Source organism: Platichthys flesus, chromosome 4 (assembly GCF_949316205.1).
Source record: "Platichthys flesus chromosome 4, fPlaFle2.1, whole genome shotgun sequence".
Classification (NCBI taxonomy): Eukaryota; Metazoa; Chordata; class Actinopteri; order Pleuronectiformes; family Pleuronectidae; genus Platichthys; species Platichthys flesus.
Window position 1 is genome coordinate 17,123,341 of NC_084948.1, and position 14,741 is coordinate 17,138,081.

General features: G+C 42.3%; 1 protein-coding gene across 3 annotated transcripts; it reads left to right on the top strand.

Moving 5' to 3' along the window:
- Positions 1-9: 9 nt before the first annotated feature.
- Positions 10-11,660, top strand: scn3b (sodium channel, voltage-gated, type III, beta). 3 transcript variants are annotated; one of them, XM_062386605.1, is made up of 6 exons: positions 10-1,050; positions 4,063-4,235; positions 4,355-4,577; positions 7,489-7,627; positions 10,059-10,143; positions 10,728-11,660. In XM_062386605.1, exons 1-5 carry the CDS (start codon positions 996-998, stop codon positions 10,120-10,122), a joined length of 654 nt encoding a protein of 217 aa, XP_062242589.1. In that variant the 5' UTR covers positions 10-995; the 3' UTR covers positions 10,123-10,143; positions 10,728-11,660. The 3 variants fall into 3 exon arrangements, with proteins under 3 accessions (XP_062242589.1, XP_062242591.1, XP_062242590.1); XM_062386607.1 differs by having other exon boundaries at positions 13-520; XM_062386606.1 differs by lacking the exon at positions 10,059-10,143 and having other exon boundaries at positions 21-1,050.
- The last annotated feature ends 3,081 nt before the right edge of the window (positions 11,661-14,741 follow it).

Genomic DNA, 14,741 nt, shown 5'->3' on the forward strand with positions numbered 1-14,741 from the left:
GTGTACCGCATGCCTTTATTCCTGCAGCCAGACTGAAGCACTTTATCTCCTGCACCGATTTTTTAAATAGTTTTTCCTAAGAGGACACAGCAAAGACTTTTATAAATAACTGAAGTGCTGATGTGGAAAACATGCAACACATCTCAAAGACGGCTTGTTGTTATTCTTGATGGAATAACCTTAAAAGACCCTGGTTTGCATTAGCCCCCTGCACATGTGTTTGTAATAAGACGCTGTGTGGTGTTTGCTTAGCTCATTATCCTGAACAAGCAAATGAAACGCATGATGATGATGATGCTGCTCGGGCCTAACGACAGTGATGTGGTCAGAGTGGAATCAGAGGGAGTGACTCGCGCATGCGCATCGCAGCCCGCGCGCCTGTGCCTGGAAAAACAACGGCAGGGATCCTCGGCTGGGAGAGAAGTCATCAGTCATCTTTAATGCAGGAAACAGACTCCAGACTGTCTATGGTGCAATTCTGTGAGCGGGGGAGAAGCAACATCAGGGTTCCTGCTGCTCTGTGAGTGAACACGACTGCATCGTCTTTCGAGAATCCACAGGTTCCTGTTCTTCATCATCATCTTCATCATCTCGCCTCTCGTGTGTCTGTGAGTTTGTGTGTGTGTGTTTGTGTGTGTGTGTGTGCGCGCGCATGGACCCGAACTGAATGACAGCACCTGTGGGCGAAGGAGCTGTTGCATCACCACGGACTTGTTTATTTCACCGAGTGGAGGGAACAATGGAGTTTAGTTGTTTCTCGGTGGATGATGAAATGCGAGCCGGGTGCTGGTCGGAGGACTGAAATTCACTGTTGCGTTATTCTTTTTTTACACGTTCTACTTTGACATCCCAGTTTTTTCGTTGTTTGGATTTTCCCACCCGCGCGCATCTGCCGAGGAGAGGCGCTGTCCGTGGTTCTGAAATCAAATCCTGAAAACTTCCACCAAAAGAACCAGAGAGCCCCAGAAAGGACCTGTGTGCACCAGCAGCTTAATATGGTAACTCAACCCAGAGTTCAGCTGATCACTTCGGTACTTTTGCTTTTAGTTGGTAAGTATGACTGTAAGAGAGATGTTGAAAATAGTTTAAGATAAGATAGTGCTTTAATAGTCCCACTATGGCTAGATTTCCCTTGTTACAGCCAGGGCTGGATCCAGAGATAGAGCCCAGGGGGGCACTTGCTCCATCTAAAATATGATTGGCCCTCCCGATATGCCCTTGTCCTCTCAGGCCTTGTTTTCAAACGCGCACTGAACTCTGGATAATCTGACGTTATCCGGTCGGGCTGCATGTGAAAATTCAAATATCCGAGTACCAGGCTCCAGACACTCTACAGAGTTTTTCCTACCAGCCCTCAAGTAAAAACTCTGGGTTGTGTCACAGTGAGTCACCGTGAGAGCACTGCAGGAGATTCTCCAGATGATTCACTGCGTAGGCATGTTAATGTTTCTAACCTGTGACAGACACACAACTCACAGGATGAAAAAGTAGAGCCACACATGTAGAAGACACCAACAAAATTGCCTAGAACTTCTGGTAATAAGGGCCGACGCTGGTCATGTAAACAAAAACATGTGATCTCCAAAGCTAATACTTTATGTTCTGCCTCTACCTGCTGCCTGCTGCTCCACCTGTTACCTTAAAGTTCCGGAGAGTTCTCTGTTGTTGTGAACACGTCTGAGTGGAGAATCTCCTGCTGCATCGTTCAGGTGAAAGGTAAACTCCAGAGAAATTCCGGACCCAATTAATTGATTTTTTATTTTACACGGATAGGTTCAACAGTAATCAAGGAATGACTTAAATGTGCAGCTCACTGAATCAGGCATGGATGTTGGGCATATAGTTGGCCCCCCTCTGTTTAAAATGTGTCCCCCTCTATGGCCCCTGATTTAGAAAAATCCACGATCTGCTTCTGGTTACAGCAGAAAAAAGTTGAGGGTGAAATACAAACGCTGTTAAAGTAATAAAGACATAAAAGAAACAGTACAAACACAAGGAACTATAAAGAATGCAGAGTCATATGTTCAGCGTAGACAGGAGTGTAACAATATTGCAGATATATGAAATTGAAATTGCACAGATGGAACATTTTTATTGCAGTTATTGTTAGTTTGACATTGCGAAGGCTGCATGGCCCATTTCAGTGTTACTTACAAACACAGATGGGCCTTGTTAACAGCTTTTAAGTGAAACCAGTGAACAGGGGACACCAAGGTTAATCTCCTCCTCGTTCTTTCTCCCTTTCTCTGATTCCTTCCAAATCTCTCTCTTTCTATCTCCATATTTCTCTGCCCTCATTCTGTGTGTTTGCATTGGCCCTCAGTAAAGGGAAGGGGGGGGGGGGGGGACAGGAAGATGAGATGGAATCAATGTTGTCACTGTCCGCCCCGGGGGCGACTGTGGGTCATTATGTAAGAGCACTGGGCCCAACGTTGCAACAGTCGCACAAAGTCATCCATGTGTTGTGATGGCTGAGCTAACTGCCTCACTTCACATGAAATCCATCCCTGTTTATAATCCTCGGCCTCCCTCGAATTATTCTGCCTCTGAATGCATTTAAGCGATGTATCAATCAATTCTGGCCCACTATGCCTTGTTGTCCTCCTCCTACAAAACCCACACTTCCTCCATTCAACACTCAGTCCCTCCATTTCCTCCACCCTCCACCAGCTGATACAAATGGGCACAGGTCATCATTGGTGCTTAATGGCCTGGTTGAGTTGGATTTGTTGTCAGTGTTGTGAGTCAAGTCTCTCCAGCGTTCACGGGGCTGTATACTTCAATTGATGTCTTTTCAACGCCTGCTGAGGTTTGGAACGATGTGTTCAACCTGCAGGAGCTGATAAGAAAGACTGGGCCATCTTACAGATGAAAAGCGTGTCACAGTGGTAAAGACGGAAAGCAGATACAGAGGACGGACCCAAAGTCGAATCACAATAAAATAAATGTATAAAACTGCATTGGTATAGCACAGAGCGCAGTCCGAATAAGGAAACCAATCCAAATAAGGAGCAGGTCAGACATTTAAAGTCCAGAGAAGATGTAAAGTGCGCGATTGAAAACATGTCAATCTAGCAATTGAAGAGTGGAAACACAAGGCAGTGTTAATTTTGGCAGCTATTTTTGATTTAGTCTTAGTCTTAGTCTTTTGATGAAAATGCAAATTAGTTTTAGTCACATTTAGTCATTTTTATCCTTCTTAGTTTTAGTCTAGTTTTCGTCAACGGAAATGAATTCCATTTTAGTCTAGTTTTAGTCACATTTAATAGCCACATTAAAAACATATAGCTGCAGCCTAATAGCTTAAAAATATATATTTAGTTTTAAATGTTAAAAAACAAAAAGGGAGAGCAGATACTTCATGACGGCCTGATACGATGATGTTTTAAAAATTATTGTGACTTAGTCAACCACCAACATTTTCGTCTCGTCTCTTCAACGAAATTTAAAATAGATATAGTCATAGTTTTTATTTTCAAAGATCTGTTTTCGTTACGTCTTCGTCTCGTCTTCGTCATGGAAAAAAGATCGTTAACAAATATTTTTCGTTATAGTTTTCGTCAACGAAATTAACACTGACCCAAGGGTTTAGGTGAACTGGGACTTGATGAGATTACTAATAAGACACGGACAGGAAGTAAACCTCACAACATAGACATTTTAAGTTATGGTTTTTCAGAATAAAACCGAAAAAAGGCAGACACAATGTTCACACGGGATGCACAGTTAGTGATTTGGACAGGATGAATTAAAGCTTCATCTTTTTCCACTTTTACATCACTGCTCTTGATGTACAAAGAAAACTGCTGCTGTATATGGTTTATACTTATACTGAATATATATATATATACTGAAATTCCGATCCAGACATGTTTTAGGACTTATAAACACCCTGATTTAAATTAGTTATTTCTTTAATGGCTTATCTACAAAATGATTTGAAATAAAAAACACATCCAAGTGAAGATACAACTAGGAAAACACATTTCCGAGTGGATAGGGACTTTAAACACACACATTGTAACTGAACTAAATGTGTGTGACACGTCTATGCTCCTCCAGTCCAACTAGGCCAACCAGTATGTGTGGATGTCCCCTCGGAGACAGAAGCTGTCCTGGGGAAATCCATGCTGTTGACCTGCATCTTCTGTATGAAGAGGGAGGAGGTCAAATCAAAGACACATGTGGATTGGTACTTCATGCCAACGAATGAAAGAGACCTCCCAAAAACTCATGTAAGTGGCCTTGACATTATTGCTCAGGGTACAACATGTATGTGTGAGTGTTCATACCATAAAGAGCATCAACTGTGTGTATACTTTATGCATGCCTGCTTGTTTTCCCTCTGTCCTAGATATACAAGTATGATAAACACATGCTATCAGCACGGGACGGACCATTTAAGGGCCGTCTTACCTGGAATGGGAGCGTCGACTTTCAAGAGGTCTCCATTCAAATCCATAATGTCACCTTCAATGACAGTGGTCTCTATGAGTGCCACGTGATGCGCGAGTTCAAGGACTTCACCCCCCCGTCGAACTTCATGAAGAACATCTCGCTGAAGGTGAAAGAGAAAGGTGTGGCTCATTTCTCTCCACTTTCGTCACTGTTATTCTGTGCCGAGGTTTGATCAAATGCTTGGTTTCCGTGTCAGCACAGCCCAGTGTTCAGGGACCGTGATGACACCAATCACTTAAGCAGGGATATTACAGAGCAGCACACACAGTTGTTCAGACCTCTAAGCGCTAAGTGCTTCACAGGCAGTGGCATGCCACCGGTGAGGTTACCAGAAATAGACCGACAGTCGAGCAGAGAGCACACCTCAGCTCCGATCTGACACTTCAAGTGTTGTGAAAGATGCTTTTGCAATTGACAAAGAAAGTAGCGTTATTTTTTTTGATAGATGGATGCCCCAAAGGAAATGTATAATTCATATTGATCTCTCATAAAGCCAGTGGTGGCCCAGCAGCGTCTCCACAGGAGTCCGTGTTTACACAGTGTCAGTCTGTGCAAAATATTTTTCCTGCTTTACAACATCAACAGAACGGAAGTATTTAGTTTCATGTAATTTTTATACAAACAGGGGGTCTCGTTTCGATTTTCAAAAGCGACCTGGGAACACGAGACATTCGGAATCAGCAGATGTATACAGCACATCAAATGGTTAATTAAAACAAATACAAGAATCATGGATAAGAGCGTGTTTTGCTGATGCAGGACATAATACCCGATAAGTCCATTGCAGTTTTGCACACATTAACACAGAGTGAGGGATACAGCTGCACGCAGTATAATCTAGAGAGACAGATGTATTCATCAAAATCTCTAATAATGGAAACACTACCCTGTGTACCTGGTGTTCTCTCTGTGCTGCCCCACCTGCGATGTGGCATGATGCGTTCATCAGAATGCCTTAAATGGTTCTTTGCATTCTTATCCTATACTTCCAGCTAACCGCTGACTCTGTGAAAACAGCCACTAACAACCCCACTCTCCTCCTCCCCTCCGCGATGACGTGGAAATAATTGTGTGTTTTTATTTTGTCTGCCTCATTGTCCATCAGCACTTTCTTCTGTTGTCAGTGAAGGGGTTAATTCAAACCAGCTTCTTTGCTATCTATTCAGAGGGGTAATGTATTCTGCTTCCTGAATGCTTGGCTTGCTGAATGTGTCACATTCCATCGTGATTGAATATACAATACAACGTGTATATTTGGAGCAGCTTAACTCTTCCCATTTCTTTATGTAACATCTTGATCTGCTTGCAAGAGGTAGTTTATTATCAGAGGCGTACACAAATCTTTCATATTTAGAGGAAAAAAACAAGCTTCTTTGGATCCTTCCAAAGTCTATAAAATGTACAACTCTTTGATTCCTTTAATACTTACTCTAAATAAAAGCCTCTACTTCTACATCTCATACAACAGTGGCATCAAATTTCACAGAGCCTTTACAGCCAGTGTATTGTACATTATGGCCTGGGAATCATGTTACGGTAATGTGGCCCATAGAAGTAAAATGGATTTCTTCACCACAAACATATCTTTGCTTTTCCCATCTAAGGGATTATATTACAGTAATAGGGTCTATTTGCAGAGGCTGCAGAATCAAATCAGTGGAGGCTGTCAGCCGTCTGGTCAGCAGGCTCTGTGGTATTTGGTCCACACTCTACGGTAGGGTGGTTCACGGTGGCTCGTAATGACATGACAATTAAATGTATTAAAGCACAGGTTCTGTTTTCCGAATGGGATTGTAAACAGTGCTGTAATCATTTCTCCTGTTCATGCTGGGCATGGAGAGAAATCCATAGTCCTCTTTCTGTGTAAAATGTCATTCATTTTCTGTGTGTAGATTCCTATTTCTGTTATTCACACACTGTCTAAGCAGGGTGTTTTATACTGTTTTAACTTTGGTGTGTTTGTCATTTCGGTTTAATGAGCTCCTGGCTGCTGGAGCTTCACTTCAACCTAACTTTGGAATAGTTGCACAGAACGAGGACTGTAAATTGCCCCCCCGACTACTTGGAAGCTTGTTGAAAAGAATGAGCAGGAGGACGGTTTGCAGCCAGCGGAACAGCTTCAGCAGGCTTATGAGAAGTGCTTTAAGATGGACTGAAAAAAAACTGAAAGTTTAAACAAATGCAATAATAAAACTTAATGAATTAGTTGGAATGTTATTACCCTTATCTACACATGAAATCAGAATATGACCTAAAACATGAGGTGTTTTATATGTAAATTTAACAGCTGTGCCCTGAGAACCACTGTGACCTTGCATATTCCTCTTATTTCATATTTAAAGGTCCTTTGTGGAGTTTTAGTAGTAGTCGTGCTATCGAGCAGTGTTTTAACAAGTGGAAAAGGATATACATGTGTATGTATATGCATGGATACATGTGTACGAGCAGTTTCATGCTTCTCCGCTGATTGACAGCTGTTAGCACAACAACATCAAATATGTAGCAATGCAGCAGCAGAGACGGTAGAGAACCAGACTACTCGTGAGTATAGACGGATGTAAAGTTGACTCTGCCGTTTTAGTACATGCTGGTAAGAAACACTGAACATAAACCTAACTTTAGTTGATCCACAAAGAAACTCCACAAGGCACCTTTAAGTCAGTATAGGCTCTTCGATTGTTTTAACACAGGTATGGTCATAATGTTGTGTATGCAACCAAGTTTGTACATCATTTTTTAAATATGACAAAACAGTTCACCCAGAAAACATGACTTGAAGTTCATCTGCATAGTAAACACTTTATATTGAGTTGGACTTTCCATTCAGCAAAATGATGTAGAAATAATTGTTGTGACTGAGTTTATCTTGGGTCAGCAGTGTTGCACATAAATGACCATGATTAGCATGACCTCCTTAAACCCATGAATAAATAATTCTCCCCTTCTCCATTCAACATCAACAAAAGCAAAAAACCCAGAGGAGGGATGCATATTGAATAATACATGTTGATTGCTGTTTGCTCTCCACAGCCACTAACAACGCCGCGGCGCTCTACTCTGAGATCATGATGTATGTGCTGCTGGTGTGCCTGACCCTGTGGCTGCTGGTAGAAATGGTCTACTGCTACAGGAAGATCTCCAAATCTGATGAGCAGGCGGAGGACCCAGGGTGAGTCTCCAACAGCGGCGTGCAAACAATCTCAATCGCAGATAAGTTTGAGTCGGCCAATTGAAAACTGTGTCCCAAAAGCAGAACCGTGTTTGGCACAATGCAAGTGTACACGCAAGTTTCTCTTTTCTCAAAAACGCAGGAAAAAAGTTGTGGGTCGATGAACTGAGAGTGTTTCCTTTCCAATGCTTGAAATTCTGGTTATTACAAAATGGTCATTTAAAATCTCAGAAACATGTCGGCAAGACAGATTTAGGAGGGCCACCGAGAATAGAGCAGGACAGAGAGGAAGAGGAGAAGAGTCAGGCAGGCAGAGGAAACAGGAAGACAGACACTGGGGTAATTGAGTCTACACCATATCGGTTTGTAACCCTCCTGGAACAGTTATCTTTCTTTTTACTCAGACCTTCTGACAGGCCTGAATAATCCTCTGCACTGCTGACTGCTCTTGTTTCAAAACAAACCTTTTTACATCAGTGGTAGATTTGCAGCTCCCTCAGCAAACGGGGCTGACAAACACCCGAGGGCATCTGTATAGTCAGCTCCCACCGGATTGTCGTGGTGTGACCAGGCCGATCCAGGTTGACATCTTTTGCACAGGCAATTGGTGTCCCCTAACAGAACAATCACTGATACCACACTGCACATGTGCTGATGGAGACATTGTGGCTTCGCAAACAATTAATCCTGGTTCCAAGTCCGTCTCCTGCAGTGACACATGAAGCCCCTAACAAGGCATTTCTAATACTGTCTATGCGTTCAGAATGGTAATTCTACATTGGGCTGGATGCTACACAACAAAGCACAACAACCTTAAGATACTCTGCAGTAGTAAGGGGTTTCTGTTTGTTGTGTTTTTACCAGGGGAACCAGCATTTCCCACAAAATTCCCAGGAGGACAACCGACATAATTCAAAACTAATTCTTCAAAAATAACAAATAAATGTTCAATGTCAATACAAACCGGTAAAACTGTAACACAACTGTGTCCTCAGAAACCATTGAATTTGATTAACACTAAAGCTGCCATTATTTTAACAGCTGAATAATTAGTTTTGACATTTATAAATATAAATATATATAATATGTTAGATAACTGCACTTTTATAGATAATAACATATAATAACATAACGACAGACATAGAACTGCACAACCTAGAATATGTATCTATGCTTTTTGTTGAATGTAAAAGCTGAAGTCGGTCAATAATGATCATGGAATGAAATGTACACTTGTGTGTAACTTTTAATGGCACTTTCAGGCTATTAGGCTGCTGTCGACTAATGTTTTTCTAAGGCGGAGATTAAATTCCACTTCACCCTCAGCATTTAGGTAAAGTTTATTGATCCATGTGCAGATCAGGGCGGCCCATTAAGTTAAGCATCAAGTGATCGAATGTGTATCAGTCCGTAAACTTCATTTCCTGCAACTGAAAGACTTGATGTGTTGTGGGCGCCTCGCAGCCATTATTGACCTGTAGGACAACAATGCATCAGTCAGTGAGGAGCTATACCCACTCAGAGAGGCTGCTCTGTGGTCAACTTCTTACTTACCTGGGCTTAATGGATTATACCACATCTAGAACATTGTGAGGTTACATTCCGTGATGCATAAGTGGCCCAGACTGTATTTGTCTTGCTACTGTGGGAAAAGGTGGAACGTAGCAGCAACAGTAATAATTTGTCAGAGCGACAAAATGAGGCTGGATTTTAAAATTTGCTGACAGAGTCACAAAATTATTTTAAGTCTGATGTGTTTTGCTTCGTCTACTGTTACTGTTTCTTAACATGAATGAAAAGTATATTTAGAAAGCACTATGGTTTTTTAACAATATGAAAAACTACTGGTATATACTGCACGGTGTCATGTCCTCTGATGTGCAGCTGCAAGTAGATCTCCACTAGTCACACTACAGCGATGGTTTTATCAATAGACTGTTTATAAAGATGGATGACATGTCTCCACTTCTTCCAATTGTACAACAATTCACTTAATTTAGAGCCAAAGTCAGCGTGCAGTAGTGATTGTGGAGTGACCACCCACGCTTGGCCAATCACAAATCAGTCTCAGCTGTCAATCATGAAGTTCCACCCCATTTTTTGGAGCATCAGATAACCAATTGAAACCAAACTACTGTGATAATACCTTCTTACAATGACAAAAACCATAGTTGAGAAAAAAAAAAGCTTTATGACCAGGGGGGTGTTCAAGATGATTAGGCTTCACTCATCTATTTTTTTTTTTATAGTCCATGGTTTTATCCTTTTTAATAAACGTCTATGTATTGGAGTGGATATAAAAGCATCACCGCCCCCAAAACAGGAAGTGTTGTTCAAACCTCGACCAGCTCTAATCTGTGGCGTCAGGTGACCAGAGTGATCCCAACCAGTTCTTAGACTCTCCTCTGTTTTTCTACTGATCTGCCCGCAGGACAAACTACCTAGCCGTTCCCTCTGAGCAGAAAGACAATGCGGCCAATCCTGTTTCCGAATAAAAGTCGGTTGTCAGTGACACGGTATTTTATACATGTGACTCTTTTCTCAGCCTGGTCCCGGCCAGTGAAACCATTCCGCCCTCTTCCAACTCATCGTTTGTACTTTTTGATCTTGTGTCATAATTGTCAAAGCTCTCTGGGGGAGTCCTTTCGCTTCAGCACCTTCTCTGTCTCATATTGTGCGTTCTCTTCAAAAGCTGCTGTCATTCCTTCCATTTCCGTCCTCCATTTGCACTCATGAATGTAACCTCTCCCATTATCAATGATTACCCATTTTAAATAAATAATTTATGTCTCATGATGAAAATGGTGTAATTTGAAGTACTTCAAGTAAACAGTTATTATGATATGATATTTAAGATACATATAAAAACGTTTAACAGTCTCTTCTTGTGCTGCTCTGCTTAGCAAAGCTGAATTTAAATCTTACCTGTATGACATTTGCCTGTTTATAAAATAGGAATCCTGACTCATCATAATCCTCTGTTAATTGGATGATGTGGAATTTGTTTATCGTTTAATATAATACACAGACAACACTGGCTATTTAGCATGTACATCATTCCGTGTGGATTAAGAGGGAACATGTTCTCTGCTCTTTTCAGGTACTGACCAGCCGACCAACAGGCTCGACCCAGTCTGTGCCTGTATGAAGGTGTCTTCACGCGCAGAAAGCCGTGGGAATCAAACCCAACGACCTCCCCTGTGTATCCGCTGTGTCTTGTGGAGAGCCATTCAAAAGATGTTCAAGTGCTCCGAATTTTCACCACCTTTTCCTCTCACCTTTTATTGTTCTTGTTTTCCCTCATGTAGGGATCAGAGACCATAAACGCAGCAGTGTCAAAAAAAAAAATGTCATTGCCTGCACTTAAAATCTGAAAAAATACCAACCATGCTTTATTGAGAGTTACTACACATTCTCTTAGTAGTGAGTGTTGCCTATGTGATTACAACCTATGTATATATATATAGATACAATCTGAGGCAAGAATCTGTCCCACTGCTGTTATACTGACTCTGTGTTGTTTCATTGGTTCATTTCCTTTTATTACAATTTTATAGACCATGCTGAGAGTTTTGGGTCACAGCTGTATTTATACCGGCCGATATCTTTTTACTGTCTTTTTAAGGATGGATTGCATCGATTTTATACTGACTGGATGTGCATTTACCGTTTTGTGTACTGGAAACATTTATAAGTAGTAGAACCATATCAAGTCACACTATTTCATCTGAGTTCAGCTAGAGGTCTCTCCTATACTCTCCTCCGTGGCAAATCCTTAATCCATGTAACATCCAAGTTACGTTCAGTGGGTCGACCGTTACTCCAAGCTGCACTCTCCTGGGCTTTGAGTGTTGCCCATGTAGTAATATCGCTATCGAGAATCAGTGTGTGCCTATTTCTATAGTGTGAAAACTGTAGAACTGTATATATGTAGTGATTCAGTCATTCAGTGCTGTTTGTTGTCTATAACAGATTCAACATCTCCTGTGCGGGTGAGCTGCTTTTGAACTATTAAACACAATGCATTCCATCATCCACGACTGAAGCTCCTGTCTTTGTCCATCCGAAAACGTCTCGTTGCAGTGTAATTGCAGCGATCAGTAGAAATTGCACATGGAGTCCACATAGACACCATTACCAGGACGTTCAAAGAAAAAAAACCCTGCAACATTGAGTATTGGCTGCCTGCATGCTATAGGTTCTCATCTTCTCGCGGCGCTGAAAGGGAAGATGTGGACTCTAAACCAACCAGGGTGAGCAGCTCTCTTGTGTTCCAGCTCTCATTAACAGTGCCGGTGTAGGAGCCACCAGGAGGAATTTTCTTCAGGCTTGATATAGACTTTTTTGTGTGTTTTAATTGCCAGTCTTCACGGAGCTGAGCTTCAGGCCCGGTGCAGCGGTGAGTTTAATTCACAGCGATCACAGCCGGTCCGCATGAGCGAGGCCAGAAAAGGTCATGGAGGTAAAAAAGGCAAACGTGGGAGTGGAGAGGAAGGATGTGGGGAAAGACTGGCAGTTATAGGGAGACATGTGATGTATGTTGCTCTTTCAGTTTGCCGTGACCCACAACAGTGACAGATATAGCAGCAGCTGTTGTTATGGCAACATAGGCATGCCTGTAGCACGGCAGGCTGCACGGTGAGGACATTACTGTGCAGAAGCTGAGACACGCTGTATTCTGCACAGCCATTAGAAATGGAGTGTTTTTTATTACTATGCACAAAAAATTATAACGAGTAAGCCACTGTCACCCAGCATGCTTTGCTCCGAGAGGAAGAGGCTTGATAGACTATCCCGGAACAGAAGAGATGCCTCCACAAGCCGACCAAGGTCAGGCATATTATGTGAATGGAAAATAAGTAACGTTAAACGTGAAACCTTTATCCATCTATCAAGTGCACATAAATTGGTTATTGATTGTGCAACACATCCCATAAACCTTTCAACAATACGGCATTATGGCTTTGAGATGCATTGTGAAAGTGCAATTCCAATCCCCCCCCCCCACCTCCCCACGCCTCCTCCTTCTCCCTCTGCCTTCCGCTGTCTCTCCCCTTCCCTCTCCATAGTCGCACTGTTGCTCCCTGAGGAGGCGACCCAGTAATTTGTGGCCCACATTTAACTAAAATACATTTCAATTAAACTGCCACGCAGGCCCAACTGTCACAATGCTCCGGCACGCATTTTAATTCACGTCATGCCGGCAACACAGACGGGATGTGACTACGAACACTGTTTCCTTTGCACCGAAATGGGAATTACTAATCAAATCAAGCTCACTGTAAAAAGCACTCTCTACTTTGCAGCATAAATCCCCCCCCCCAGCTTGTTGTCTGTTAATTGTGATGTTGCCCACAGTTGTTGCCTGAGAATGACCATAAGTGTTAACCCTAACCCTGTTTTTCGTTATTAAATCAAATCATGGATCATTAATCTGGACAACACAAAACTTGTCCATCAATGGAGGGACTTTGTCTCCCCCTAGTGTAAATCTTGTCGTGTCATCAAACGTCGACATGTGATCACAGAGGAGTTATGAACATCACTTTTTTGTCTCTGTGTGGAAAAACCCAGAATAACCCTGCTGCTGATGGATTGGTGAGTTCTGATTCAAAAGTTGCCGATGACTAAGACGTTTGATAATAAATTCAGATATGAGCAATGGTGATTTATCGATCCCGTCTGTTTGGAGGTGGCCTGTTCAGAAACGCTCCGGCGTGTTGTGAGCATGGACGCAGCGTGCCCTGTGCTGGCCGACACTGCAGTCAACCGGAAACGCAGGGTATTGATTGCCGATAGTCACTTTGCTGAAGCAGATTTCTATCAGTTTAAGCATTAATGCGTTATGACAGAAGGGAACGTATTGATACATCTCAAAGTGAGTAATTTGTATGCTCTGGTTTGGTCTCTCTTACCACAATACCTGTTAAATCCATGAAATCAGTTTTTCTGTGATGGTAAAGTCCCGACGGGGATTTTCGGAGCGTCATGCCAGACCGAGCCGGAGCTAGTTGAGCTAGAGGACCATGTTCCCTCTGTAATTCTTATTCCTGCCATTTTCCATCTCTTTTAGCTGTTGAAGATGACTGCACGCATTTCAAACAGACACTGGGAAATTGAATAATTTCTTCCAAAGAAGCCCTTCTGAGATAACCATGGGCAGCCCACAAATCTTCACACATTTCATGCTGTATACCTCTGGCCAGGGAGCGGCTGTTCACTCTGCAGTGCAAAAAAAAAAAAAAAAAAAAGCCAAGACTTTCTTCATTCATTTCTGGATTTAGCAAGTTTCAGCTTCATTATAGAGATCCAGCCAAGAAGGAATGAAAGATGTGTTTGGACTGCAAACAATATCTCTTTTAGCAGATATAAATGAAGCTGGAATACAGATTCTAAGACCGTAGATAAAGTAAAAGCCAGAAGGTTTTCTCCTGAGGAGGCTGTGTCGATAATAAATAGTCAATAATAATAATCGCTTCTTATTTGAAATACAAGGCTGGGACAGAGAAAAGAATATGACTTATCCAAAAAGTTTTGAAAGGTAACAGTGGGTAGCCTCACAGCAAGGTTCCCGTGACTGGGTGAGTTTTCTACTTCCTTCAACAGTCCAAGGGCGTGAGATTGGAGACTCTAAATTGCCTGAATGGTTCTTTGTCTATATGTCAGCCCTGTGATTTGCTGTCGACCTGTCCCAGCTGTACACTGCTTTACACCCAATGTCAGCTGGGATTGGCTCCTGCTCCTCCCTGCTTAAAGGATAAGCTGTAACGATACTGGAAGAATGGACGGAGAAACATAACACATCATTGCACATTTTGTCCAAGCAGAGATCGGCACAGACGTCCTTCAACGTGCTCATTTGTGCCTTTTGTCTACACAGATAAACGTAAGTGTGTCTCTTTGTTTTCTCTCTCTCTCTTTTTGGTTGTATCAATCATTTGTAAAGAGAGAATTTTAGTGTCCGGATTGTATATAGGCCGTGTCGCAGGGGGAGTGGCAGCCAATTCCAGCTGACATTGGGCGGGAGGACGGGCCTCACCCTGGACAGGTCGCCACAACCACTCACACTGACATTTACACCTATGGTCAATTAACCTTCCTTCACCCAGAGAAT

Excerpts from the sequence above, each read along its gene's own strand:
- scn3b (XM_062386605.1), top strand. The coding sequence starts at position 996 with ATGGTAACTCAACCCAGAGTTCAGCTGATCACTTCGGTACTTTTGCTT. Across the intron at positions 1,051-4,062 it reads GGTACTTTTGCTTTTAGTTG|TCCAACTAGGCCAACCAGTA; the intron begins GTAAGTATGACT and ends ATGCTCCTCCAG. Across the intron at positions 4,578-7,488 it reads GCTGAAGGTGAAAGAGAAAG|CCACTAACAACGCCGCGGCG; the intron begins GTGTGGCTCATT and ends TGCTCTCCACAG.